At 46.0% G+C, this 25,939-nt stretch overlaps 1 protein-coding gene across 1 annotated transcript; it reads left to right on the top strand.

Annotated features, from left to right (window-relative positions):
• The first annotated feature begins 2,135 nt into the window (after positions 1 to 2,135).
• On the top strand, positions 2,136 to 5,090 carry RGS2 (regulator of G protein signaling 2). Its single transcript, XM_038145002.1, has 5 exons — positions 2,136 to 2,294; positions 2,446 to 2,547; positions 2,649 to 2,710; positions 3,572 to 3,738; positions 4,117 to 5,090. The coding sequence occupies exons 1-5, from the start codon at positions 2,170 to 2,172 to the stop codon at positions 4,309 to 4,311; spliced, it is 651 nt and encodes a 216-aa protein (XP_038000930.1). The 5' UTR covers positions 2,136 to 2,169; the 3' UTR covers positions 4,312 to 5,090.
• The last annotated feature ends 20,849 nt before the right edge of the window (positions 5,091 to 25,939 follow it).

Here is a 25,939-nt window from a genome sequence, read left to right as displayed (position 1 = left end):
AGAAAACATTCTGTCAGGTTTTAAACATCTGTTGGATCTCTGGTGTGCTATGGGTAAGCTCCCAAAATATAATTGCTCGACCAGACCTTACTGTAGCTTGCTAGACTCTGAAGTTTCCCACTGCCCAATAGCTGCCACATTTTCCCCCATTCAGCTTTGAGAATCAGGTAAAAGAAACTCGAAACCAGCATCCGAACCGGGGAAATCTGCAGTCAGGTGGCAGGTGGGGACGTGCTGTTCTCCTTTGCAGATCATTTGATCCTTTGCAGGGGCTGCAGCGTGGGGAAGGCCAGGGCTGAGTTTCCCTGTGTTATTCCAAGACTGCCTGTGCCAGGCCCGCACGTGCGGGCGGTGTTCCCGCGTGTCACGGGCTGTCCTGCATCCCCGGGAGGTGATCCCGCGTGTCACGGGCTGTCCTGCATCCCCGGGAGGTGATCCCGCGTGTCACGGGCTGTCCTGCATCCCCGGGCAGTATTCCCGTGTAGTTATGATATTTTATGAAAATCCTTTTGTCAGAGTGAGAGACAGAAATCTTGACTCCATGTTTCAGAGGGCTGGTTTATTATATTATGATATATATTATATTTAAAATGCCACACTAAAACTGTACTAGAAGAACAGAGAGAAAGATGCATCAGAAGGTGAGACAGGAATAGAAAGGAATGACTAACAAAGGTTTGTGACTCCTGGAGAGTCTGACCCTGATGCCTCCTTGATGGGTTATTAAGTAGAAACATCCTCACATTGACCAGTCAAGGATGCACCTGTTGCATTCCACACCAGCAGATAATAATTGTTTTCATCTTGGAGCTGAGGCCCTCAGCTTCTCAGGAGAAGAAAATCCTGACAAAAGGATTTTCGTAAAATATCATAACTACATTCCTGCGTGTCACAGGCTGTCCCGCAGCCCCGCAGCGCTCACAGCTCGCCTGGCCCTGGATCTCCAGGCCAGTGACGAATGAAGCGCTGGAGAGCAGTCAGCACACGCTCATCCATCATCCTGGCACTGCCTGCCCCGCTCTGTGCTTTGGCAGCTTCACGGAGTTTCTGGAATGGATGCTTTTACAGCACTTAGAGCCGTCCTCTTTCCATACTTTCACCCTCACAATAATTTTGCTTTATGTACATACAGGACTAAGAGCTACCTGTTGCAAAAATCATTTAAAGCGATTTGTTAAAATTTATAGGATTGAACTTTACTCTCCTATCAGATCATCAATATATACTGCAAAGTACAACCAGAAGCAGTGAAAAGTTGTTTAAATGCTGTCACAAATTAAATGGCATTCATTTTCCCCAGACATCTCATTTAAAGCAAAATGCTTTAGTGCAGCTTTTGAGTGTTCAGCAAGCAGAGGTTGTAAGGACACAGTGATTATCTAAAAGGATCAGACACTTATGCTATGTGATTGTGTTGAGGTCAGCTGGCGTTTGGGGAGTCAGTCTCTCTGGACATTGTTTTTTGTGGCAGGAAAGACAGGCTCTAGGGTACTGTGGAGAAGAAGATACATGCCCAGAAAAGAGCAGAAAAGCAGAGAGAGGGTAAAGAAAAACTCACATGGTTCCTAAATCCAAATTGTTTGGACATTATGCCCTCCAGCTGGATGCTGCTGAGAAGGACCACATGGCCTATTCAACAAGCCGAGTGCTCGAGTAAGGCCCTGCAACTTCAGCTTCCAGCGCTGGGAGTCATTTACACAATTCACTGGTAGGTGGCAACACTGCCCAGAGCTGAATCCTGTGCACGGGGTGGAAGGGATCCACAGCCTGCGTTAGCAGAGGGGCGACACCGAAAGCACCGTAAGCTCAAACTTCGAGCTATTACAGTTTTCGAAGAAATATGGCTAAGTCCTTCCTTTTTCACGTACCGGCCACACTCAAAAATCTGAATAACCTTAAAAGAAAAACCTCCAGAAGAGCAGGGTATGTTTTTGACTGACAAGACAGCCAGCCCTTTGACGGCGTGACACTCCAAAAAGATTTCCAAGAACGGGGAGGGGGGAGCAAGGAAAAACAAAATAAAGGGGGAAAAGCAGACGTGATGGGGAAGAGAGCCAAGTTTGCTACGCAGGGAAAGCCGGGCAGCCGTGTCTGGCTGGGGGCCGCCCTCAGCGCGGCCCCGCCCGCCGGCCGGGCCATAAGAGCGCTCGGGCGGCGGCGGGCGCTGCGATGATGCCGGGCGCGCTGCTGCCGCTGCTGCTGCCGCTGGCCGTGCGGCGCGGCGGGCGCATGGAGCGGGGCCGCCGCCGCAGCGAGCCCGAGGACACCGACAAGGGCAGGATGAAGAGAACGATGTGAGTCCTCACCCCGCCCGCAGGGACTGGAAGCGTTTTGCTTGCCTTCGGGGGGATGTGGCTGCGGGAGCCGCCTCAGGGAAAGCGCTGCTGCCTAAAGCTCTGCGAGCTGTCGTTTCTAACCGGCGTCTCCCTCTTCTTTTTTTTCCAGCATTAAAGATTGGAAGACAAGACTGAGCTACTTCCTGCAGAACTCTTCCAATTCCAACAAAAGGAAGTCTAAGAAGGCGGGGAAACACCGCAACTACTTCAGGTAAGTTGTGAGAAAGAGACTCTGTTTAAATGACTTGAGTGTTCTTCAAAAGCAGCAAGACTTGAGCAGTGTAGTCTAATGTTCTCACTCTCTTTCTGCAGACCTTCGCCTGAAGAAGCCCAGCTGTGGTCAGAAGCCTTTGATGAACTGCTTGCCAACAAATGTAAGTTTGACTTGGAAAAGTAACATTTGGGAGCAAAGGAAAGGAGAAGTTTATATGTCTGTAAGAGTTTGCTTTCCTTTCATGTCAGTATTGTACCTCTCACGTAAAGAGCCTTGATTCTGGTCTTGCAAGTTAAATGCTCTTAACAGTTTAAAGCCAAAATACATAGAAGTGTTTTTGGGGTTTTTTTTTAAATGTAAACTAATAATAAAACAAAGAATATCTCAGTAGATTTTCTTTCTTTCTTGAAACCCCTGTAGCTAAAGTCATACCTGTTGGCTTGGCTTTGCCAAAAGGGAGAAGGACATTTCTTCCCTGAGCTCTGCATAAGCAAAGCAAATGCTTTCCAGTAATGTGGGAAGGATCCTGCAACACAGGTTCAGTGATCTTGGGGTTTTACTGTAGCTCTGAAAGAAGCAGCATTCACTAGCAAAGCAAAAAGACCAAGAAATTAATATTACTATTTGTTCTTTGAGCTTGAGTCATTCTTTCCATTGAAAGAATATTCCAGAGTACTGTAGCAGTCATTTACTGCAGTGTAAAGGTTAACAGAGGAGAGCTTATCTAGAAAGAAATGGGTTTTTTTAAATGCGTTCTCAGGCATCACAGAAGGAAACATAACGACAGAAACGGTTTTATTTTTTGTGTTTGCCTAAGAAATGGCAAACTCAAAGGGACGTCTGCCAAGCTGTTAAAGCATTAACTTGCTTGCAAACATAAATTATGGAATTTTTTTATTGCCATGATATTGCTGGAAAAAATAGACCTACAACAAAACATTCTGGTAGAAGCTGATATGATGAACAGGTAAAATCGAGGTTCCTGAAGTAGTTAATTGATGGTATTTTTTTCTTTCCTTAGATGGTCTTGCTGCTTTCCGAGCTTTTTTAAAGTCTGAGTTTTGTGAAGAGAACATTGAGTTCTGGTTGGCCTGCGAGGACTTCAAGAAAACGAAATCTCCCCAAAAGCTGACATTGAAAGCAAAGAAAATCTACAATGACTTCATTGAAAAGGAGGCTCCCAAAGAGGTAAGGAAAATCTGCTTATACATAAATGCTCTGCTCTATGAGTTCTCACTCATAGCCGCTATTTCTTTGAACTCAAGATACAGATGTCAAACTGCATTGTACATAACCTCACTGTTAATGTCTGGGTCTGAATACTCTAGTGCCTTTTCACCAAGCTGGAAAATGGCACAAGCAGAGTTGCAGAGAATTTCCATTTTAACTGAGAAAATACATATCTGAATTCGTTTTGGTTTTGTGCAAAAGGAGAATTTCCTTTAAGAAAATTTTACCCTGCAGTAATGGGGTCTTGCCTTTTTCGCCTCTTCAGAAGTTGTACTCTGTGTTAACACATGCTTGAATTCTGCTCTAAGGAGTAACGTCCCTCTTTCTGTATTTCAGATAAACATAGACTTCCAGACCAAGAACATGATCGCACAGAACATCCAGGAAGCCACCCATACCTGCTTCAGTGTGGCGCAGAAGAGAGTTTACAGCTTAATGGAGAATAACTCCTACCCGCGGTTTTTGGAATCGGAATTCTACCAGGAACTGTGCAAGAAGGCACCTATCAGCAGAGCAGCCCAGGGCACATGAGAGATGGAGAGGAGGGAGAAGCAACCTCTGGGCTGGCGAGGAAGCCGAGCCACAGCTCGTGAGCAGCATCCTGGCCCAGAAGGCTGGGGCACCAAGCGCTCAGTCTGTATGCCACAGTGCAAGGACAAATACTGACTGGGTGCAGAGCTGGTGGCCCAGAGTGACGCTGTTGGAGGGTGTTCAGGGGAGGTGGCAGAAGCGTGCCAGCCAGCTGCTGGCACTGCCCTTCTCTGCCGGTGCTGCAGCGAGAGGTGGCTGTGCAGGAGCCCTTCTGTCACGGCCGAGGAGCGATGTGGCAGGTCCGGACAGAGCTTCCTTCTTGTGAGCAGGAGCTGCTCTCTGCACTTGGGCTCTGCTGGGAGCTTGAGTAATTGGTCGCCTATTTATTTTTCCTAAACATCCCCCAGCGGGATGCTGTTGTCAGTGGCTCGGTGTGCTCACACCGGTTCTGTTACTGCCTCGAGCTGCCAAGAGCTGTGCTGGGTTTCTGTGTAACCTCTTCACAGTAACAGCACTGTGAGGGGAGGAAAGGATAGAATAACTCAGTTCCCAGAGGAACAGGTTCTGCAGCTAAAGTATGCAGGGCTGGGTTGTGTCAGCAGGGCTGTTGGGGCCAGACTGAGGGCAGATCTTGGCCAAGGCGAGCAGGAGCTGTATAGTTTTATATTTATATGTGGATTATGATCGTGTTGAATGCTGCAATGTCATAATTCTGTCTTGAAGACAGCAAGCTTCAATGAAGTTTTATTGTTTTTAATAAACTATTTTGGTACAAAGCTTCTTTTGTTGCCCAACATGTGTTGCACACACAGATAAACACTGTCTGGCACTGGACTCCAGAGTATGGGGACTGTGGGTCCTGGGTGAGATCTTAATAGGGCTAATTTTAAAGCAGTTAGTTCTTAATCTGTGAATTGAGTTTTCCGTTTGGTTTTTATCAACAGAATAAAAACCTTCAGAGATTGAAAGCTTAACAGGGAGACATGTTCAGCTACATCCTCTGTCCCAACACGTCTGTGAAGCCAATCTCTAAGGCACACTAGGCACACGTTCAGCTACCCCTGGTGCCAGATCAAACAGAGCTGCAGTGCTGCTGTAGCTCACAGGATGCCATTGGGAACACAGGCGCCCATAGTACTGCACTTGCTCCTGCCCAAGACCTCTTCTTCAGAAAGGGTTTTGGAGGACTTTAGTACCACAAAACCTGTGCAAAGTCAGGAGAGGCAATGCCACAATGAGGCATTTGACTCCCAGCTAGGTGACAGTTGCTTGGGGGAAAGTTGCTGGTCATTGTTGTTCCATGTACTATTTTTTTCCCAAAACCAGTCTCTAGTTAGCTTTGTGGGGTCTGCATTTCTGGTCTGTTTAGGTCCTGGCTCCAGCTATTTTTATTCCAATGCTCAGTTTCTCAGCTTTAATTGCTTATTTTATGTATATGCACAGCAGTCACTTCTATAACACTACACTGTTCCGAGCATCAAGAAAATTCTAGCTATGTTTTTTCCTACTTCAATTACACATCCAAAAAGCTGTTCAAAAGCAGCTCCTTCAGGTCTGTATATATGCATTGCAGGAGAGGAGCCTACAAGAAAGATGGAGAGAGGCTTTTCACAAGAGCACGGAGTGACAAGAAAAAGGGGAATGGATTCCAACAGAGTAGGTCAGATTAGATTAGCTGTTAGGAGGAAGTGCTTTGCTGTGAGGGTGGAGAGGCATTGGACCAGGAGAGAAGCTGTGGCTGCCCCATCCCTGGAAGTGTTCAAGGCCCGGTTGGACAGGGCTTTGAGCAGCCTGGTCTGGTGGGAGGTTCCCTGCCCATGGCAGTGGGGCTGGAACTAGATAATATTTAGGGCTTCTTCCAACCCCAACCAGTCTATAATCACACGAGGATTCTATGTATAGTGAATACATACAGACCCACAGATATACATGTCTATTATACTGGCTCTGTGCACAGAAATTTATTTGGTGTGGCCCCCACCTTGCCATAGGTAGCTGGGGCTGTGAGAGCCAGCTCTCATGCAGCTATATTTGCTGATCAGTTAAGTCCACATAAAGAAAGCACAAAAAAAACCTCATCCCAATAATTTCCTGCAACAGAGGTTTTTTACTAACAAGGGGAAACAGATTTGGGCTGATAATTGCTTTTGTAATATAACAAAATAATAAAAATAGCCAGAAGTATACCCATTAAAGACTCAGACCTGGGGCAGGAATAATTTCATGAAGATTCAACTGTGACAATTTGTGATGTGGTAATTAACCTCATCTGCTGGTGTCTTGTTTTAAGGAAAGAAACATTTCTAGTTTCAGCAGGTGCCTGAACAACTCATAGCAGAGTATGTAGAGGAAATTAAGTGGGGCTGTTACGCCTGGCATCCCTGCCTGAGGCTGCCCTGGGGTATTTTTAAAATCTGATTTATGAGTATTGAGCATTAGCAAGGCCATGCAGGCAGCTCTGCAGCTGCCACAGAGCAAGGCACTGGGCTCACAAAGTAACCAAGCCATGCTGAGTCCCTGGCACAGTCTGTCTGCAGCACAGAGAGGCCTGGCTCCACAGCCGAGCTGTGCAGCAAAACAACCTGGTATCAACAGGGAAAAAAAGTTAAAAAACCTCTTGTTTGCAAAATCCAACACACAACCTTCCTTCCAATTGCTGCTTTTCCATTTTTAATCTGTTTTCCCAACTCCAAGGAGGAAGCTTCACTAGAAAACCAGGTACTACGGGCTTATTGGGAGTGCTGCAACCCGAGATATTGCTATGAACATTTCCTAAGGAAATAAAGCCCCAACGATTGCTTTAAGAGATGCTGGTTGTGTACTCCAGACAGCCTTACAGCTGCAGTTAAAATTGGTACTCTGGTATCAGTATCCAATGGCAACAAATAATAAACGGCTCCTTCCCACACAGCCCGTCCACATTCCCACACCCCCAGCTCCACCAGGCTGCCCTCAGCCAAACACACTGTGATGCCAGGGATAGGACTGGCACGGGGACAGGACTGGCATGGGAGTGGCAAGGGGAGGGTGACAGAACTGGGGTCCTCTAGGCCAAGGTCTGGGTGCTGCTCAGCAGCTGGCCAGAGCACTGGCCATTTTTTAGCTTCCATCAGGTTATAAAACTGCTCCTGCCCACGTTCACTATTTGGGATACAGGCTGGAGCTGCCCAGGTAGAAGAATAAGAAGGACCTCAGGGAATAGCTGCAAAGGAGCACAGAACCTGGAGAAATGTGTAAACAAGCATTGATAAGGAACAGACATTCTGCAAAAAGCTGAGGAGCGAGAAGTGGGCATCTGCAGGAGGGCACCCCAGCCCCTGGGTGCTGCCTCCAGGCACACAGCGAGCCCAGGTTGATCCCAAGCAAGTCAGTGCCAGCCCATGCCATCCTAACACCCCTGATAACTGCACATGGGTCTGAGGATCTGGAACTGCTGAAACACCCCTGATAACTGCACATGGGTCTGAGGATCTGGAACTGCTGAAACACCCCCGCTGGTGGAGTGCACGGGACAGAAGGCTCTCAGAGTCCTTCAGAGAGAGAAAGAAATGTAGGGTTTGAATTAGACCCTTTAAAGAAGCTGAACTATATTAAGCCACCTAGATATGAAGTAAAAGTGTAAGTTTAAGTTATAGTTTTAAGTAAGTAGAAATATATCTTAAGTGCCTTAAGAGACTGTGTTAGCTAGTAAGGCCCTAAAAACTAGTTTAAAGTTCAGTAACTTAGCTCCAGACGTAATGAAAACATAGCAGAACATTGCTTGCATTTCTAGATAGAATAGATAGAATTATTAATGTAAACAGATAAAGCTATATGCGTAAATAGATAAAATTATGTGCATAAAAATTTAGGTAATAACTGACACTACTTTCATATTACTTTTGTACTACTTTTGTGCATTAGAATTACGCTTAGATTGGTTTAGGAAAAATGTTTTAGAATCGTGTTTTTAGCTGATTGGATGTTTTATGAATTAAATGCCCCTGTAATGGGGTGCAAGGAGAATGAAGGACAACAAGAAGAAGAAAGAAGAAAAAATGGCTGTTATTCCTGCTGTTACTTCTTCTTCTCCTCCATTATCATCAAGAAGAAAGAAGCCTGCTGCCCGCTGCTCCTTCTCAGAACTTTGGAGTCTATGCCAAGTAGCAGCTGCTGCTGCAGCTTTTGCTCAGGACTTTATGCTAGAAAGCTTTTAGCACAGACTTTAATACCTTGAGCTCTTTGCCTTCGAGACCCAGCAAATCTGGAATAACGGCAACTTCTAACTATCCACATATCACTGTTTTTAAATCACAGTGTCAAAATAGTTGGTATTTTTCCTAGCTGCTAGAGGCAAGAGGTATCACATAAAAATACGCCTCTCACCTCTATGACAATGAAGAGAAATTCAAAATTGCAACTGGAGTATCTCCAGCAATTCCTCAAACGAGAACTTGAAGCAAGGACTACACAATCGCTTAAAAAAGCAGTAAATCTAATTTTTTAAGCCGACCACATCATTTTGAAAAACTAGGTCAGGAGTTTCAACTGACCGCATCCAGCAACAATTTGGGTTTTGAAGGGCTTGCCTAGACACCACAGCACAGGGCAAGCTGAAGGAGAGTCCTCTGTGCTGCCAAGAGGCAACGTGTAAATTAACCTTCTGAAGAACAGCACCACGGCTGCTGACCCTCATCAAGTGCTCTGTGGCACAAAGACTGGAGAGGGCCTCTGAGAGCAGGGCGAGCTCAGCAGCGAGGATAATTCACCACTCCAGGAGAATGGAAAGCAATGCCGTGCAGTAGACAAATGACAGTGCGGGGATCTTGCTCCATGGATTTGTGTATTGCGGCTGAAAAATAAAACCAGACTATAGATACAATCAATCTGCTTCTCCACTTGAAATTGCATCTCTCCCTTTGGAAAAGGGGAGGCTAATGATGGTTTAAAGGGCTGTACAGGCACGCATGTATGTGTGTGGAAGGGTTTCTGGGATGAGAATTTCTGATTTGGCAACTTGAACAGAGAAGAAGCGAGACCTTTAGAAATAGTTTTAGGATCTTCATGGGTTTGGGGTTTTTTGGTCCAGATTTAACTTACTGTGATTCAAGAGGGAAAAACTGGTCAGAAGCTGGGACAGCATTCCAAATTCAATTTCCTTCAGGTGGCACAGCTAACGTGTGCCAGGGAGCCGCAGGGCTTCTACATCAATGCAAGGTGCATCACAGAGACAGGCCAGAAACAGGGCTGGTGACAGATCTATCTACAGCTTAGGGTGTTGATCATCTGGGAGCAAGAGCTGTATGGGAGGCTGCACCTACAGCAACATTCAGAGGGAAACAGAGGCATCTCAAGGCTGAGCTTAAATGGAGACCCCTCCAATGAGCAGCAGGTGGGGAGTACAGGAGGGACTGGTCAGGGCAATTAAACCATCAGTGCCCTCAGGGTCCTGACACAAATATGCAGGTATCCTTTTCTGAAAGTTCCTGCGCCATCCATGTGAGCCCATCAGCTCAGACTGTTTCTGAGGGGGGTCCACAGTCGGATTTGTGGTGAACACTCTCCTGGAGTTCTGTAGCTGTGCTAATTGGCTTTACCCTGAGTGCCCTAGCTGGGAAATGAGGGCTGGCCAGACCAGGGGAAACAGTCCCACTGTTAGCCTAAGTAGGAGTTTCAAATGCGAGTCCTTTGGCAATCTTTCATTAAAATAATCATTTAGATCAGAGTTTCCAACAGCTACAAAGTACCCATGAGCATCAATTAAAAAATGTTCCATTAAAAATATTAAATATTCCATTCAAGATAATCTAATTGACATAAATTAGTACTTATGTTTCCCAGCCAGTTTTCCCACTTGGGATCTCATGGAATAAATTGCGTTTCTGTGTTACAGATTTAGACTAGAGAGCAGCTTGCTGGCTTTTTGGATGGGAGCCAGCCTTTGGGCTCCAAGGGGACACGGTACTATTAGGATTTTTACAGGGCTCGGAAAGTCCAATATGGAAAAGACATTCAGGAGCAGAGTGGGCAGTTTAACGAGCTGGACACCCTTTGCCTTCGTGGGTGTCCAAGGGAAATGGAAATACCAGGAGGGCAGCAGAGGGGCTGTGCTGGCACCCTCTTGATTTTACTGTTGCTTTTAAAGGCCCTCGGGACTAGCGGGTTCGATGGGACCAGCCGGAGCTGCTGGGGCTGAGCCTGGGAGGCGAAGGGATGCTGGGGGGAGCTGTCCCCAGTGTCCCTGGGCCATCACAGCTGTGGCACGCACAGCCCTTGGAGGGTTCCCCGCTCTCAGCAGGCTCTGCACCGCGTCAGGGAGAATCTGTGCCGGGTGTGGCTGCCCTGCCTGGCACCTGCCCAGCCCCAGCACGGCTGCTGGCAGAGCTGAGCTGTCTTCCGTGCTTGCTTTCTGCTGTTTGCTGTCCCTGATACGTGCTGTGGGCTGGGTCTAGGCGTCGGCACACAGGGAGGAGCGCCTGCCAGGCAGGACAGCGCTCTTCAGCTGCCTTTGGTGCCATCGGCACACCGAGATGTCGTTTTTGTCCCTTGTCCCCCCTGCAGGCTGCTGGCTTTCGGGAGCCGGGTCCTTCTGTTTTCAAAACGAGAGATCGGCTTGCTCAGCAGCCAGAAGCCCTTCGAGATGAAAATGCCAGATAAATGTGCGGCGTAAATGGGTCACAGTTGAGAGCCAAGGGAGAGACCAGCCGTGACTCCAGGGGCAGAGAGCCGCGGAGCTCTGTGGAGGTCAGGGTGCAGTGACACAGCTGCACAGCCCCGCTGGCTGCAGCTCTGGGATGCTGCGGAGATTACGCATGTTCCGAAGGCTAATGCCTGTGTAATGCATAGGTCACTGCTGCAAATATACAGAATATTCCCAACAAAGGCTCGTGGCTTCACTTCTTTTAGAGGGAAACGCAAAGTGCTGCACAGAGCTGGCTGTAAGAAGGGGTTGGGTAGCTGTCTTGTAGCTGTTTGACAAAATACAAGAGCCCACAATTTTTCTGAAGTGTGGTGTTCTGAAACACAAATACACTTGGAAACAGTTTCTCCTTTTGTATGTTTCCTTATAAAAACAACAACAAAAAAAAAATCACAGCGGTATAAACCCCACTGTGCTCTGGAACAAGCAGCTTTTGCACACTGAAAGGTCTCTTGGTCTGCTCCTGCCCTGTAACTTTTGGAGAAGGTACCTGCACCTCACATGCAAGAACTTTAGCAAATCTCTTTGTATTTTCTTTTTGTCAAGGTTGCTTATTTTGGGAGAACCTCCTGAAAGGGGCTTTCACCTGCCTTCCCTTTTCATGGCTGGAAGAGGAAGAAATATGTTGCTTTGTCAGCTCTGTTGGACGCCACAGTTAATCTCTTTCAGTAATTTCATTCCTGTGAGAAAACCAAACATTTATCAGGGCAACAAACAAATGACAATGCCTAGTATCGAAAGGAGCAGCAAGAAGCAACTACATGATTTGCAGCCCACATCCTGGCTAATGCACCTGTCCTGCAACATGCCTGCTACGTTTAACCTAGACCAATTATTACGTAAAGCCTACTTGAGCAAAGTCTATTTTTTTATGATGTTCATCAAGGGTTTGAGCACACTGTTGGATCTGGTGCCAAATAACCCCAGAGCAGCGTGGAACTCCTGCTCTGTGCAGAGTTAAGAGTCTGCAGAGGGAAAAAAAACAGCTCAGCATTGCCCAGCTGACCACCAGTGGGATATCCCTGCATCCAGGGATAACCAGAGCCCTTCTCCAGCCTCCTTTGAACAAGGGCCTGGACACCCCTGGTTCATCCCCATGGCCTCACTCTGCCATAGAGGCAGGGAAACCAAATCATTGATTGCTAGTTAAGGGATGTACGTAAGACCCAGAATGATATATTAGGAAATATTAAATACAGATCCTCAGTTTTGTGTGGGACACTTATTCCAATCTAGAGCATCCAGAAAGTCTCAGTTAATGCAGTATAACTGAAACAGCAAAGCAGGAATTATACCCATAATCAGGGTGTAATAGCCAGCTCCTAAAGATAGCACCTAGAAACCCCAGAGGATGGTGAGTCTCTGTGAAACACCCCTGCAGCAGTCACTGGTACACTTGTTAGAACAGGAGTATGACTGCAGCCCAGCAGCCTAGCCTAATTACAGGAGTACTGGGATTGAAGAGAAGCACCCCTGGCATGGGAAGTGGCTTCCCTAGGGCAGACAGAGCATTCCCACCAAGCCAGCCACGTGGCTGGCAGCATGGTCAAAACAGGACATTGCAGAGGACAGCTGGCCACTAGTGAGAGGAACAACCTGCCAAGGATTTGCTTCAGCCCCGTGAATCCCCACTGAGGGAAGGTTTCAGGGTCAGGCTCAGGATGGGAGTCATGCCCTGTTTCCACAGGAACAGGTAGAATTAGCACGGACTTGGAAAGGAGTCCCTGTGGATCATGTTTTCCACTAGGAAATAGTGAGTGACTAACGATGATGGCAGTCAACAAGCTAGGAAGCAGTGACCAAAGGCAGCAGCAGCTCCTCTGAGTAAGCACAGGGTGATGGGGTATTGCCCTGCAGCTGCCCAGGGGGAGGGCTGGGCTCAGGCAGGTGCTGCTCGTGACAGCCAGAAGGCCAGGAATCAATGCTACCAGAAACAAACAAGCATGAGGGGAACAAAGTACTATTTACAAGCAAAGAACATATCAGCTGCAGGTTTTGCATGGGGTCTCAGTGCCACGGACAACAGATGAGTGGAAGAACTGTCACTAAGGAAGCATGGGTGTAGCTGACAGCAGGCTGTCAGCAGATAGGAAATATTCCCCCCTTCAGATCTAGGGGAGCTTGCGCTCCTCAAGGGTAGAAATAATGCAGCTGCTTTGCTGCTTTGCTGACAATGAAGAATAGCTTGTGCCTGTGGGACTTAGTAGGGCCTAAATTACTTTTTCTGGGGACAAGTCACTTGCAGAACTGACATAACCACAAATGAATACACAGGGTTACTTTAATAGCAGTTTACCCCAGTAAACATTGGGGCAGCTTTTTTAAAACTCAATATGCTGTTAACGTGTGTATCAAAGGACCTGGAGTGACATCACCGGCTGGGTGACAGCTGCTTGGTCATATCCTCCCCAGTCCCACCACACCAGGGGACTGACAGGCCACAGGACATGCCTGTGCTGGGACAACCTCAGGATTCTTCAGTGAGCTTTCCACTGGGTGTTGCTAGCTGCATGGATTCAGGGAATTCTGCTCAGACAAACGAAGGATGTGTCTCTGGTTACGCTGTGGTCTGACGCACCCAGAGCAGCTGCTTTCCTGAGAAGCAGGACGGTCACACTGTCACACTCCCCCGCTCCCTGCCTGTCCCTCCCTGCCCTTGCATCTGATTTAGCAGCTGTGCAGCTGCTGTGGAGCTGGATGAGCAAGATGGTCAGGCAGGAAACTGTTCTTTTTTTGGTGGATTTGTTTTCCACGGAATCGGATCACCGATCCAACTTAGCCTGCAGCCACCCAGATGCTAAACAAGGGTGACAGGGAAGAGAGGCACACACTGGTGAGACATGGCCTGAGATACAGGAAGGTGTGGCTGACTGACGTTGAGGTTCAAGTCCCTCGTCATTGCTTTGTCATACTTTTCCCTTTAGACTCCACCTCCACCTTGCTTTGGTGCATCTTCACAAGGAATGTCATCCATCTGGAAACGGCATTGTTGATTTTCTGCCCCTCCTTCCTTGATAACCCAACGAGACTGGTCACAGGGCAGCACCTCAGGAGATATTTACAGACCGTGGGAGCTGAAATGGATGATATCACCAGCAAAACTGTGAATGTGGTGATGTCCAAACAGAGAAGGGACAGCTCGGGTCATTCCTTAAGAGAAGGGCTGGTTGGCTGGTTTAACATCCAGTAAATAATTTCATGTTCAGATCACCTGAGCACCTACTGATGCTTAAAACCCTGGTCGGGAGGTACAAGGTTCAATTATGGCCTGGAAATAATTTTAGTACATTTGTAATGTGACCTGATCTGAGTCACTGGTGTAATTCAAACGGGCAAAGGTGTCAATGGACAAAGCTGCTCAGAACATCACCATCCTTTTCCAAAAGCAGCCTACCTGACTTCCAAACAGAGCTGGAAAAGCACTGATGGAAATTCATCTCTTCCAGCAGTACATCTTCATTTATTTAGTGGCTTTCCAGAACAAGTAAAACTCATGCTGTTATGGAACAGAATACACTGCCTACAGTGTATTGATTTTTATAAGGAAAATATCAAGACTACAAATCTGCTGCCAGGAGACTGGTTTAAGTGATTTAAGCAGCCAGCTTTTTTTTCCCTGCTTTCACCAAGCAGTGATACCTTCCCAAACTAGTTAGGATCATACTGATTTACTCAAGGATCCAGTATATTTGAGATGAGGGTTAGTTCTAACTTACTGTGTTGCTGCATTTTCCTTCCTGCAGAGTTTATAACTCTTCTGCCCCTCTCAGGCACTACTCGTAACACAGGAAGTGGTTTACTGGCAGCAGGTACAGCTCAGCAGCAGCAGCTGAAGCTGATGGTATTATTGACTACAGTTACTGGTTACATTTTGACTGGGGCCAAACAGTTCTAATTGAAGCAAGGACTTTAACTGTTCTTGCTTGAACAGCTTCAACTTGCCCCTAAATTTGCTCAAGTTTCAAGGAAATTTTATTTACAGCACATGTGTGTTCCTAACCAACCAGTATTTCCTACTTTATTCTCTCCCTAAGAGGCAGAGATGCATTACTTGAAAATGGGGATGAAGTAAGGCGGTGCTGTGATTGATCCCTGATGCAGTTTCAGGAATGCCAAAAGACTTGGATAAGCTGACATAGCAGATTATTTCCCTTTCCCAGAGCCTGAAGACTGATGATAATGATTTCTACACTTGCAGTCCTCCCCAGCTACCGTTTCTATTTACTGCCATAGCTGCAGTATTACAAAACTCAGGGAATCCTTTTCACCCACATTTTCCCCTTGGCAGTGAATGAAGTCAGCAATACCAGATATCCTTTTCCCTCCGTCATCCTTTTACGAAGAAAGAACCCACTCTGTCCTTGGTCACTAAGAGCTGGATCTGACGTACAGAAAATAACTGTGAGACCTTGGAGCCAGGTTTCTGGTCTGAAATGTCTTTGAAATGTAACTTTTCCATATCACCAAATGATGGCAGTTGCCAACAGGCACGTCTTGAGCTGCAGCACAGCTTTCTTTCCATTAACCTCGGCAGCCGCCACCTTCCTCCCAGGGGCAGCATCTGGTGTTTTCCAAAATAGATTCCTCACGCAAGCAGCATTTATATTTCCCAATTAACCTTTCACAAGAAGTCAGGTTTTGTCTGAAACTGGTTTTGGAAGCTCAGCTAACATCACTTCAGTCACATCACACCTGCAGTAATGCCCTTTTGCTTTCTTCCAGGGGGAGGATCAAGCGCTCCAAGACCTACAGCTCTGCTGGGAAGTCTCAGCTTCAAAACTTTCCTTCATTTGTCATAAAACCATGGAATGGTTTGGGTTGGGACCTTAAAGATCACCTCATTCCCACCCCCTGCCATGGGCGGGGACACCTTCCACTATCCCTCCAAGCCCAGTCCAACCTGGCTTTGAACACTTCCAGGGATCCAGGGGCAGCCAGAGCTTCTCTGGGCACCCTGTGCCAGGGCCTGCCCTCCCTCACAGTAATATCCTAGCTAAACCTATTCTCTTCCAGTTCAAAGCCATTTCCCATTGTCACTACATGCCCTTGTAAAAAGTCTCTGGCACAAAAGGCCAACAGCTCTTGATTTAGACCCAAAATAAAGCACAGTGAGTTACATTACAAGCTACCAGAGCACTCTGGAGGTGGTTTGAAGCATTTTTCTTTCCAACTGGTGTTAAATCACCATAAATCCAAGTTATTGATTGGCAACTAGGTCTGGTGCCCCCTTGGCACCACACCTCTGAAATCATTACACTCATTTCAATGACTGACCATACACATCTACCTATCAGCTAGTGCTTGGAGAGGAGTTACAATCTGTAAAGTTTGTGTTTAAAATACAAGTGTTCATTAATATTAAAATAAAACGTATATGAGGTAGCAACTCTTTTGCATAAATGAGTATTCCCCTCAACTTCAGCCTTTCGGAAAAGCCTGAAATGCAAATCAAGCAATCAGCCACAGAAGCATTAACTCCATCTTTTCTCATTGCTCCATCTGAGCATGTGTACAGGGATTTCATAAGCATGCAGCTAAACACATTGAAGAGGGAGTAATTTGGTTTTTTTTATTTTTAAAATTAAAGCTGTAAAGACCAAAAAAAATTGAAGCAATGCAATACAGGGTGTTAGGAAAAGCTCAACAAAGGGCACAAGAAACTAAATCAATTTAAATGCATTACACTTATGCTTACAGTCCTTTGATATTCAAGACTAACCAACACTGTTTCAGGAAAAGTATTACCCTGGACGTAAAAGGGAAGGTTTTGTTCTGCAACATTAAGCTCAACTGTTGTACTAAGTTCTGGGCCATTAGTTTTGAGTTAATTTGGCATATGTGCAAACTCAGAGTTGTCACTTAAAACCTAGCCTCTTGGAGAAAAGCTTGCCACATTTTCACAGCCAGTGTGGTGTGGCGATGGACAGCCCTGGCAGCAGAGGCACCTTTCCTCCTGCCCTGGAGCATCCCCAGGTCATCAAAAAGCTTTTCTCTCTGCTCTGCCTGCTGTAACCAGCCAACATCAGCCTTCCAGCTCTGCAGATTCGTGGGTTTTCCTCCAGAAAGGTATCTGCTGAGAAGTTGTGCCTGAAAAATGGTGACCATGTTTAACAATTAAAGTCTGGGGAAAAGGTGAGTGACAGGAAGATCTTTCAGCTTCCCAGTCACCTGCAAGGGCATGTGAGAAATGGAGATGAGAAACCTCATTTTGGAGACAAATACAAAGAAATAAGAAAATATACCCTGGCTTTGACTTGACTCTGCCCTACAACAAGGCTGGCACATTTTTGTTACAAAAAGAGAAGTTATTGCTGTATCTTTCTTGCTTCTCAAACTAAAATGAGGCCTTTTAAACAGAGTATAGGATTTTGCTAAAAAGAGATGGTTGGTATGGTATAAAGACTGGCATTTATAAACATCAGCGTAAGAGAATTTTCTATCCAAAATATCCTCTCAGTCCCTTAGTCTGGGAAAATATGAAGCAATTCAATGAGGTTACAGTGATGACTTGATTTACTGGAAAAAAAAAAAAGGGGGGGGGGGGGGATTTAATTCTTTCTACAGTTCTACCAAACATTTTTTTTCATCAGAGAATTTGCTGGAATAGTTAATGTGAAATAAAATAAGCCAGAGTATTCAGCCCAGGATAGAAATATTCAGGTGCTGGTACCCAGCTGTCTTTTCCTTACTTAGTTTAGCCTATTCGGGGAAATACATTAAGCTAAAATGGGCTTTCATATGGAGTCAGGTTCCAGGAACACAAACATTCAGGAATCACTTTAAATCTTGGACAAACCCAAGCTAACTCTAAAGCAATTTCCTAACACTAGATCTTATTTTATTGCCATACGTTACTGGGAGGAGGTGGAAAATAGACGTGCAAAATGCCCAGGAGACATTAGAACAGCTTTCAAAAGCAATTTTAGCTTCCATGTGCTCCTGCTGCCTTCAGCAGCCAGCACTTAGGAGAAATCCCGTTACCACAGTGGACAACTTTCCTTTTCAGAGATTTGTTTCCCACAGAAAAGCCCATGGGAACAGGACGAAAAGCAGAAAGCCCCGGATTGTGAAATCAGCCCGATGCTCATCTCCACGCTGCTCTGGGAGCTGGCAGGGGGTCTGTCCTCAAGAGGGATTTCACACCTTGTACCCCAGCAGCCAGTTCTGACAGGGTTTAGTATTTTAAGCCAAGAAAAAAAAAAGTGGCAGAGGGTCCTGTTTATAATTTTGCAAATAGTGCAGAGGAGTTTAAAAAAAAGATCAACAAAACAAACCCTCCCTGCTTCACACAATGCGGGAAGCGTCTGGCACCCAACTGCATCTGCTGGGAGGCACATCTAAAACAAACAAGAGGGAACACGTCCTTGCACACTCTGTAATTACACTCTGGATCATCCAGAGGTCGAAAGTATCAACAGCTTGAAGATATGACGGGTTAGATTTAAAAAAAAAAAAAAAAAGAAAATAAATTCGGCTGAGTGATTACTAGAGCTGGTGGCCTGCTTGTAAAAAATCTCCAAGCAGTGGTTTGCTGCCACAGCACAAAGACAGAGGGATCATCTTGTCTCTGCTCCCTTCAGCTATGCTGAGGAAGACAAGGACCAGAGATGTGTGCCACTGTGCAGAGCCCCCCTAAGAGCTGCAGGCATCAGTTGGCCTGTGGATCTAGGGACAGGTTAAAGCAAAGTTGAAAAGCTTCTCAAGACTTTTGCTGAGGTTGTAAGGAGCTTCGTGTTTTCTATGTCCTCCCTGTAAGCACACTCTCATAAGCACACACAGCTGGTGGTGCCATCTGCTGAATTCTGCAAGCTAAGGAAGGGGCAAAAATGCAGCCATCCACAAAGGGTAAAAAAATCAATGTGATTAAAAGTTCTCTTTCTGAATTATCACTGCAGGAGTCCAGGACAAGCTTATTTAACATCACAGACAAGGACAGGCACTCTAACATGAAAGTGCTTGCCCAGCTTTATGTCAGGAATATGTTTCCATATTATGACAATGCTGCTTGCACAGCCAGGGCTTGAAGAGCACAGCACAAGGCGCTTTAGAAAGAGGCAAACCCAGCCCCATGCTGCAAAAAAGCGGAAAATCATGCACCATTGTCAGAGACTGGAATGCAGTCCCACAGCAGCGTAGCTGGGGACTTCCCATCTATATTTAGGGTGTTGCAATGCTACCCTTTCGCCCACACGTCCTCACCCCCAGCAGGACGCCAGCTCTGGTATTCCTGGCACAGAGAAGGAGCAGGCTCTTGCATCCCTTTCCACGGCGGTGTCGCAAGTATCCGCGTTTGGTTGGTGTGTGAGCACATGGCAGAGCTCGGTGGCTGTCCATCACTTCCACCCACTTATGTGGTTGAGAGAAAGGTTAAGGAGTGACTCAGAGCTGTCACACACTCGCAGGCACACGGCGTTAACCTGTGAGCACCGTTCCCACGGGAGCTGTTTGCGCTGCTCCCGCAGCCGGACCCGCCGGGTGGGCTCTGACAGCCTCCCACGCTGACAGCCCCACCGGGGTGGTACCAAGTGCTTGCAACTTCACCTGCCCGTTCCCCCGAGCGGGAAGGGGTTATTTACACTGCGGGACCTGTGCACATTCCCACGCTTCCAGCCCACAGGAGCAGGGACTCGCATCCAGGCCCCACCGTCACACACTGTAGAAAGGTGCACCCTTCACTGCTCACACATCATTCCGCACAAAACCAAAAGGAACGTTTGGTTTAAAAATAGAAACCTGGTGCTCCCTGCTTGTTTGATTTGCTGTTCACACAAGCCAGCCCAAGAAGTGGAGGTGCAGTCTTTGTTCTCCCTCTGTGGATTTAAGACTTACTCAAACAGTTGTCAGACAGCAGCACAAGGCTTTTTTTAGTGAAGCCCTACTTACACCCAGCACTCCTACACACACTGCTCATTGTGCCACTTCTTAATACTTTCCATATCAGTCAGTGCTGCACCCCAGGACACACAACTTGGCATTTGCCTTTCCCTTTTGATTCACTGGGACATGTCATCGCGCACCGCTGAGGTGTCAGCATGGTGGCACTGACAAATCCTTCTGACACGGCTTCCTGAGCAGAGCAGTAAAAGCAGGGCAGTGAGGAAATAACTCCTTGCTGTTACCAGAGCAGTGGCAGAAAACAAACAGGGTATGCTAATTAACTGGCTATTCAGTGCTGTAGAGAGATTATTCTACAAAGTTTGGGCAAGGAAAATGGAAAGTGAAAGTTTAAGACTTAAAACCAGACGTTGGTCAAAAGCACATTGCACTTGGGCAGCATTTTTAACTTCTCTGGTGTCCTTTCTGCTTTATGCAGAACTATAAGCTATTGGAGCAGTTGCTTAAAATAAAACTAATTCAATTTTCTTTATAAAACATATCTATAGCATTTGTGGTTGCAGAGCAAAGGCTGAAATGTGACTTCCAAAAGCACAACAGACTACAAGGCTAACAACTTCCACTTTCCCCCCCAAATCCCCTTTTTCTTATTATTTAAGAGATCTTAGCTTTTTCTTTTTAATTCTTATTGAGTGTTTAGGACTAAAATAAAATGGTGTGATGCCATTGCCTTTGTCTGGAGCCCCTGTTGCTGCAGCACAGAGAATCTGCTGGAGAGTGACAGAGTCACCAGCGTGGAACATTTAAAAATTATTATTTAGACCTAGTTCCAGAGGGCCAGAGCCAGACTTCTGGCAGCATCTTCTTAAAATAGCAACAGTTTTACTGGGTTTATAAATCTAAATACCATGTATGGCCATAACCCCTCAGCCAGGGGTGGGATCCCCCTCTGATGTATGAACTTAGTGTTTCAGACTGCAAGAATCAAATGAAACTGATGAAATACAGGCACATCATGGAAAAACCTCCGGACTGACAGCTGAGGGGATGCACAAGCGTGGAGCTGTGCACAGACCCAGAAACAGGCACTGGATCATTGCTCATTCAACACCCACCAGAGTGTGAGCACCAAGGGTGAAAGAGCCCCTGGTCTCTGTCCTGGGGACAGACACATGCCAGCCCTGCCACCAGCAGCGGGGACAGCAGTTCCCAGGGGCTCGAGGGGCAGGAGGACCAGCTCACATGCTGCAAGAGCAGGCAGGAATTGCCTCGATGATGGCAAAGGAGTGATTGCTCAATTAGCACCGAAACGAAACAGGCTGCCACTTTTGTCACCTCTCCAGGGAGTGTCACAAGGCCCATCCGTCCCTTGCAGCAACAACTTGTACTTAACTCAGTACAATCAGTGTGAGGTCCCAACAATGAGGGGTTTGGGGTTTTTGTTTGTGGGTTTTGGGGGTTTTTTGTTGGTTTTTTGTTGTTGTTTCTGTGTTGGTTTTTGGTTTGGTTTGGTTTGGGTTGGGTTGGGTTGGGTTGGGTTTTTTTTTTGCATGCAATTCTAAATGGTTTTAGGGCCTGAAGGTTTTCAGGGTTTTTGGAGTGTTGGTTTGCAGGTTTTTTGTCACCACAAGCTGGATACAAATAGCATTACTCACATTTAGCAGCACATTATTCTGGCTTCCAGAGACTACCTGTGGAGTTGGACAGGGAGATATTACAAATGCTGAGTCAATCCCAGGATAAAGACAGCTCTTTCCTGAAGTAGTTCTTTCCTACTGTCCAGCCCTCACACCTACATCAGTGTGGATACAGGATCTGAGCACACAGATGTCACTGACCTAAATATGTTGGGCCTACATCTCTTTTTGATCACACATCTTCCTTCCACGTTGATGACGGGGCAATGAAAAATTTGGAGAAAGAAAAAATAAAAGTCCAAGCAGAATTTACATAAGAGCCTCTGAAACAGCACATTTTTAAACAAGCGCTGTAGTTTAACTCTAAACCTGATTGCATCTTTGTAAATGCAAGAGGCAGACAATAAGTAAGCATTATAAGATTATTTATATTTTCCATCTAAACATTTCAAGAGACAGAAAGAGGATCGGGTAGGACTGGGGGCACAAGAAGTTAATGTACGACAACATTGTTTATAAATAAATTCTCTGAGGAATGATACAAACAACTTTTCTAACACAAGGCTTAAATTCTTGCCATATTTTCCTTAAACACTTTGAGGAGTTTTGATTATTCTTTCAGAAAAACTGCCAGTGTCACATACAAATCTCTGAGATAGTTTAGCAAAGTACTACAAGAAAGGTCTCCGATGCTGACTTGCTCTTTGCTGCTGGGCTTCACAGAGGAGTTTCTTCATGGACGAATTTCAAAGTGATTGAAGAGCTCGATGGCAGCTGAAAGAGCTTGTTCCTGTAGGACATGCAGGCATCACTGCACTGCAAGGTAAAAAGACATTTCCATCACCAGCCATGCCCCACTCAGTGGAAATGCAGGTTTTGTTTTGGGTGCTCTAGCTCTGACACTGTCCTGAAACCACAGAAGGCCTCTGCCTGTGTAAAGTGAATAATTGAGTCCCTTTGATCTGTGCAAAGTTTTGCACTTTTGCCTTTAAACATTAGGCAGAACCTTCGCCTCCTCCTGCCAGCCAGCCCTGACTGCTGGCAGAGGCTGCGGCTCCTTTCCTGCATCACTGGAGATAGATTGCCTGTACATCAGAGATTACTGCAAAGTCCAGACCAGACCATTCTTGTTTGGGGAGAAAATGAGAAAGTACAAAAGGTGACTGTGGGTTATGTTTATAGACGTTCTGTGCAACAGCAAAGCCATTCAGAAACTAGAGAATGCACAAGGGCACCAAAAAATACCGGTTCCATGCGGATTTTGTATGTCACCTACCTGTGAATGATCTGCACAGGGATGGGGGTACGAGCTGGCCACAGCCCTGCCCAAACTAGGACAGCAGCATGCATTCAAAGTGTCTCTGGAAATCAAAGCAGTGCTTCAATTCTAGACAGGAGACTAAGCAAAGTTTTACAAGCAACCATAATTCAAGCATTTCTTTTGCATGCCCAGTTTTACAGCCACGATTAGCCTTTTTTGTCACAGATGTGCCTGTGTCTTTTACGCACCCGTGCAATATCTGGGTAACACACAATGCTCTGTACACTCACCAGAAGTTCTCAGGGAGGAAATCCTGACAGCTTGGCACTGCCTTTGTGCAACCTGCCCTTCCTTCCTCCTCTGTACAGTGCAGAAAGTACAGGGGACGTCCTCTGCCATCAGCTGTACATCTGCACAGATCCCCTCTTACTCACTTCCCCAGATGGCTCAGACTCATTTACACTGCTCACAAATAGATACACCATGCTGTCGGATACGATTTCACGGCATAAACTAGAAGTTACCTTATCTCTTCCTGGCCCTGTGGCCTCCTCTTTGTGCTCCGTACATAAAGAGTAAATACGTGCATTAAAGGTGGTATTTTGTCTCTGGTTCTGAAAGTCTGCTTCTTCTGGATAAGTAGCTCTGAATGTTTGTACTGGATCCCTTGGGAGAATTCATCTTGCAGTAGGATCAGTAGATTCTCACTATTGACTTCAAAGGACTTTAAATATAACCAGTAGAACCAATATTTTGAACCAAATACTTCTTGCTTTTCCAACAGAAACTATAATTCTTGATACTCTTGCTAGCGTTTTATCCACCTGTCATGACTCTTGATAAAGTGTTTGACAGGGATTAAAAAGGCTTGGAAAGTACAGGGGAGGGAATGGAAAAACCCCAGAGCTGCTGGCTTGGGATCTATCTGAAATGCATTGATGGATGCTGATAGCACGTAGGAACACAGCTGCAACAAAACTGCCACCAAGATGTCTATAAATAAAAGAACACTCAAATTGGCTATTCCACATCCAGCTTTTTTCAAAGGAGGCAAATTCTAACCTCATGTTGTACTGAGATTTCTCCACTGAGATCTCAAGTAATTTTTGAGAAAAAAAGACAATCTTTTCTCTAGACAGAAATGCCAGTAACTCCAAAAGCAGGTTTCATCATCTACCTGTGTTCAGTTTTCCAAGTGTCACACATCTGCAAGGAGAGGTTTACCCTTCCAGTGTGTGCCAGCAGTGAACCATTTGTAACCAGTAACGTCCAACTCTGAGCTCTAACCCGTATGCCACCGAGCATTTGCTGTCTCCCCACTTCTTCCACGTTTGGAAACCCTTACTGGCCTTGCAGCTGCTCTGGGTAGCTGGAAGAGGACATCATCCACACAGAGTCTGTATAAATGTACACCTTCCCGTGTCTCTGTTTTTCCAACCTGCGTGCACATCTCCCGGGTACTGGTGCAAGATGCTTCTTACCAAACACAAGCATCTCTGCCCAAATATAAAGTCTCTTCCTGGCTGGAGGTCACACTGCTGTACAGCAGTGAGAGCCTCGCTCGTGCCAGGGCTGATTTATTACTGGCTGGCGATTCTGACCTGATAACATTATTTGTGTTGGTAGGTGCTCACGTGTCAGGATTAGGGCAAGACACCGAGGAAGGAACACAGTGTTCTGCTCCTATTTATGTTTCTTGCTCCAGTTCCCTCAGAGACTAACATTATTAACGTCCCCTGTCAGACAGGGGACACTCAATTTCAGGTCATTTTTACCTGTCTCTTACACTTCAGGAGTTGTTAGAAGAGCTTAAAGTCTGATGGAAAGCTGAAGTATAAATGTAGGAATGTGTAATACACATATTTACATCCAAGTAGCTGTTTGTGGGTGGCTCCTGTCAGAATTTAGGACCTCAAGCCATAGCAGAACATTAGGAAAAGCTATAGTGACTCAGTGGCATTCCTACGCTTTGCTAGACCTAAGTGCTCCTGTAGTTATGATATTTTATGAAAATCTTTTTGTCAGGATTTTCTTCTCCTGAGAAGCTGAGAGGCCTCAGCTTCAAGATGTAAACAAATAACTATCTACTAGTGTGGAATGCAGCAGGTGCTTCCTTGATTGGTCGACGTGAGGTGTTTCTACTTAATGACCAATCAAGAATGCAGCCGGGTCAGACTCTCTGGGAGCCACAAGCCTTTATTATTAATTGTTTTCTATTCCTGTCTCACCTTCTGGTACATCTTTCTGTCTATTCTTTTAGTATAGTTTTAGTGTGGCATTTTTAATATAATATATATCATAATATAATAAACCAACCTTCTGAAACATAGAGTCAAGATTTCTGCGTCTCTCATCCTTATCCTAACTGCCCTAAAAACCACATGCTGCCTTTCTGGAATTTTTGAGTGACACAGAAGAGAAACCTGGCACTCTGGCAGACGGAAACTCACACTTCACAAGGCAGGGTAACATCTAGGTGTGTACTGCAGAGCCCCAGCTTTCCAAAAACACCCCTGAAAGGAACTCTCCTGCGACCAGTGCCGTTGCAGACACCTGCAAGGGTGAGGCAGGAGGAGATCTGCAGAGAAAAGTCTGCAAAGCAAGACTTCCACTTATGGCCAGGGCTGGGACAGTGTCTGCTGCATGTGCTGTTGGCTGGGAAGCGCCAAGCAACCAAAGCCCCAACACCAATATATCGACCGTGGTGCGTGCACAATCTGCACGCAGGACACAAACCAGGCAACAGGCTCAGGCTGCTGCCACACGCAGAAAACAGACCTACTCAGTCAGAGGCTGACATTTTTACAGAGCTGCTTTCCAGAGCCCAGGCTCGCTCCAAGCATGGAATAGTTTCCACTGTTTCCCTTTCACACACGCTCGGTTTTCCAAACCATTCCCCTTTGGCAAAAGATTCTAGCTCTAGCCCCTGCTAGAAGGCCAGCTTGTTTTGCAACATAACCAAACTCCTTCATTTGTAAAAGATCTGGGGCAGCAAATGAATCTGCTTTCACATCCCAGGGATTTTTACTTCATCATTGTCACTAAACTTGTACACACATTTCCGTTTAAAATGTATATTTCATTTTTAAAAGAGACTTTGGCAGACTGATAAACAGAACGATCTCCTAATAATTCAGATATGTCAAAGGGAAATTACGTCTCTCATTGCTACATAAACCTTTTCTTTTTTCTTTTTTCTTTTTTCTTTTTTTTTTT

The sequence above is a fragment of the Motacilla alba genome, chromosome 8 (genome assembly GCF_015832195.1).
Source record: "Motacilla alba alba isolate MOTALB_02 chromosome 8, Motacilla_alba_V1.0_pri, whole genome shotgun sequence".
Classification (NCBI taxonomy): Eukaryota; Metazoa; Chordata; class Aves; order Passeriformes; family Motacillidae; genus Motacilla; species Motacilla alba.
The sequence above is the reverse complement of the archived record's forward strand: the minus strand, read 5'-3'. Positions and strand labels throughout refer to the sequence as shown.

Bases quoted from the DNA above. Each gene is read 5' to 3' on its own strand.
- RGS2 (XM_038145002.1), top strand. From the start codon at position 2,170: ATGATGCCGGGCGCGCTGCTGCCGCTGCTGCTGCCGCTGGCCGTGCGG. The intron at 2,548-2,648 runs GTAAGTTGTGAG...CTCTTTCTGCAG, and splicing joins AAACACCGCAACTACTTCAG to ACCTTCGCCTGAAGAAGCCC. The intron at 2,711-3,571 runs GTAAGTTTGACT...TTCTTTCCTTAG, and splicing joins TGAACTGCTTGCCAACAAAT to ATGGTCTTGCTGCTTTCCGA.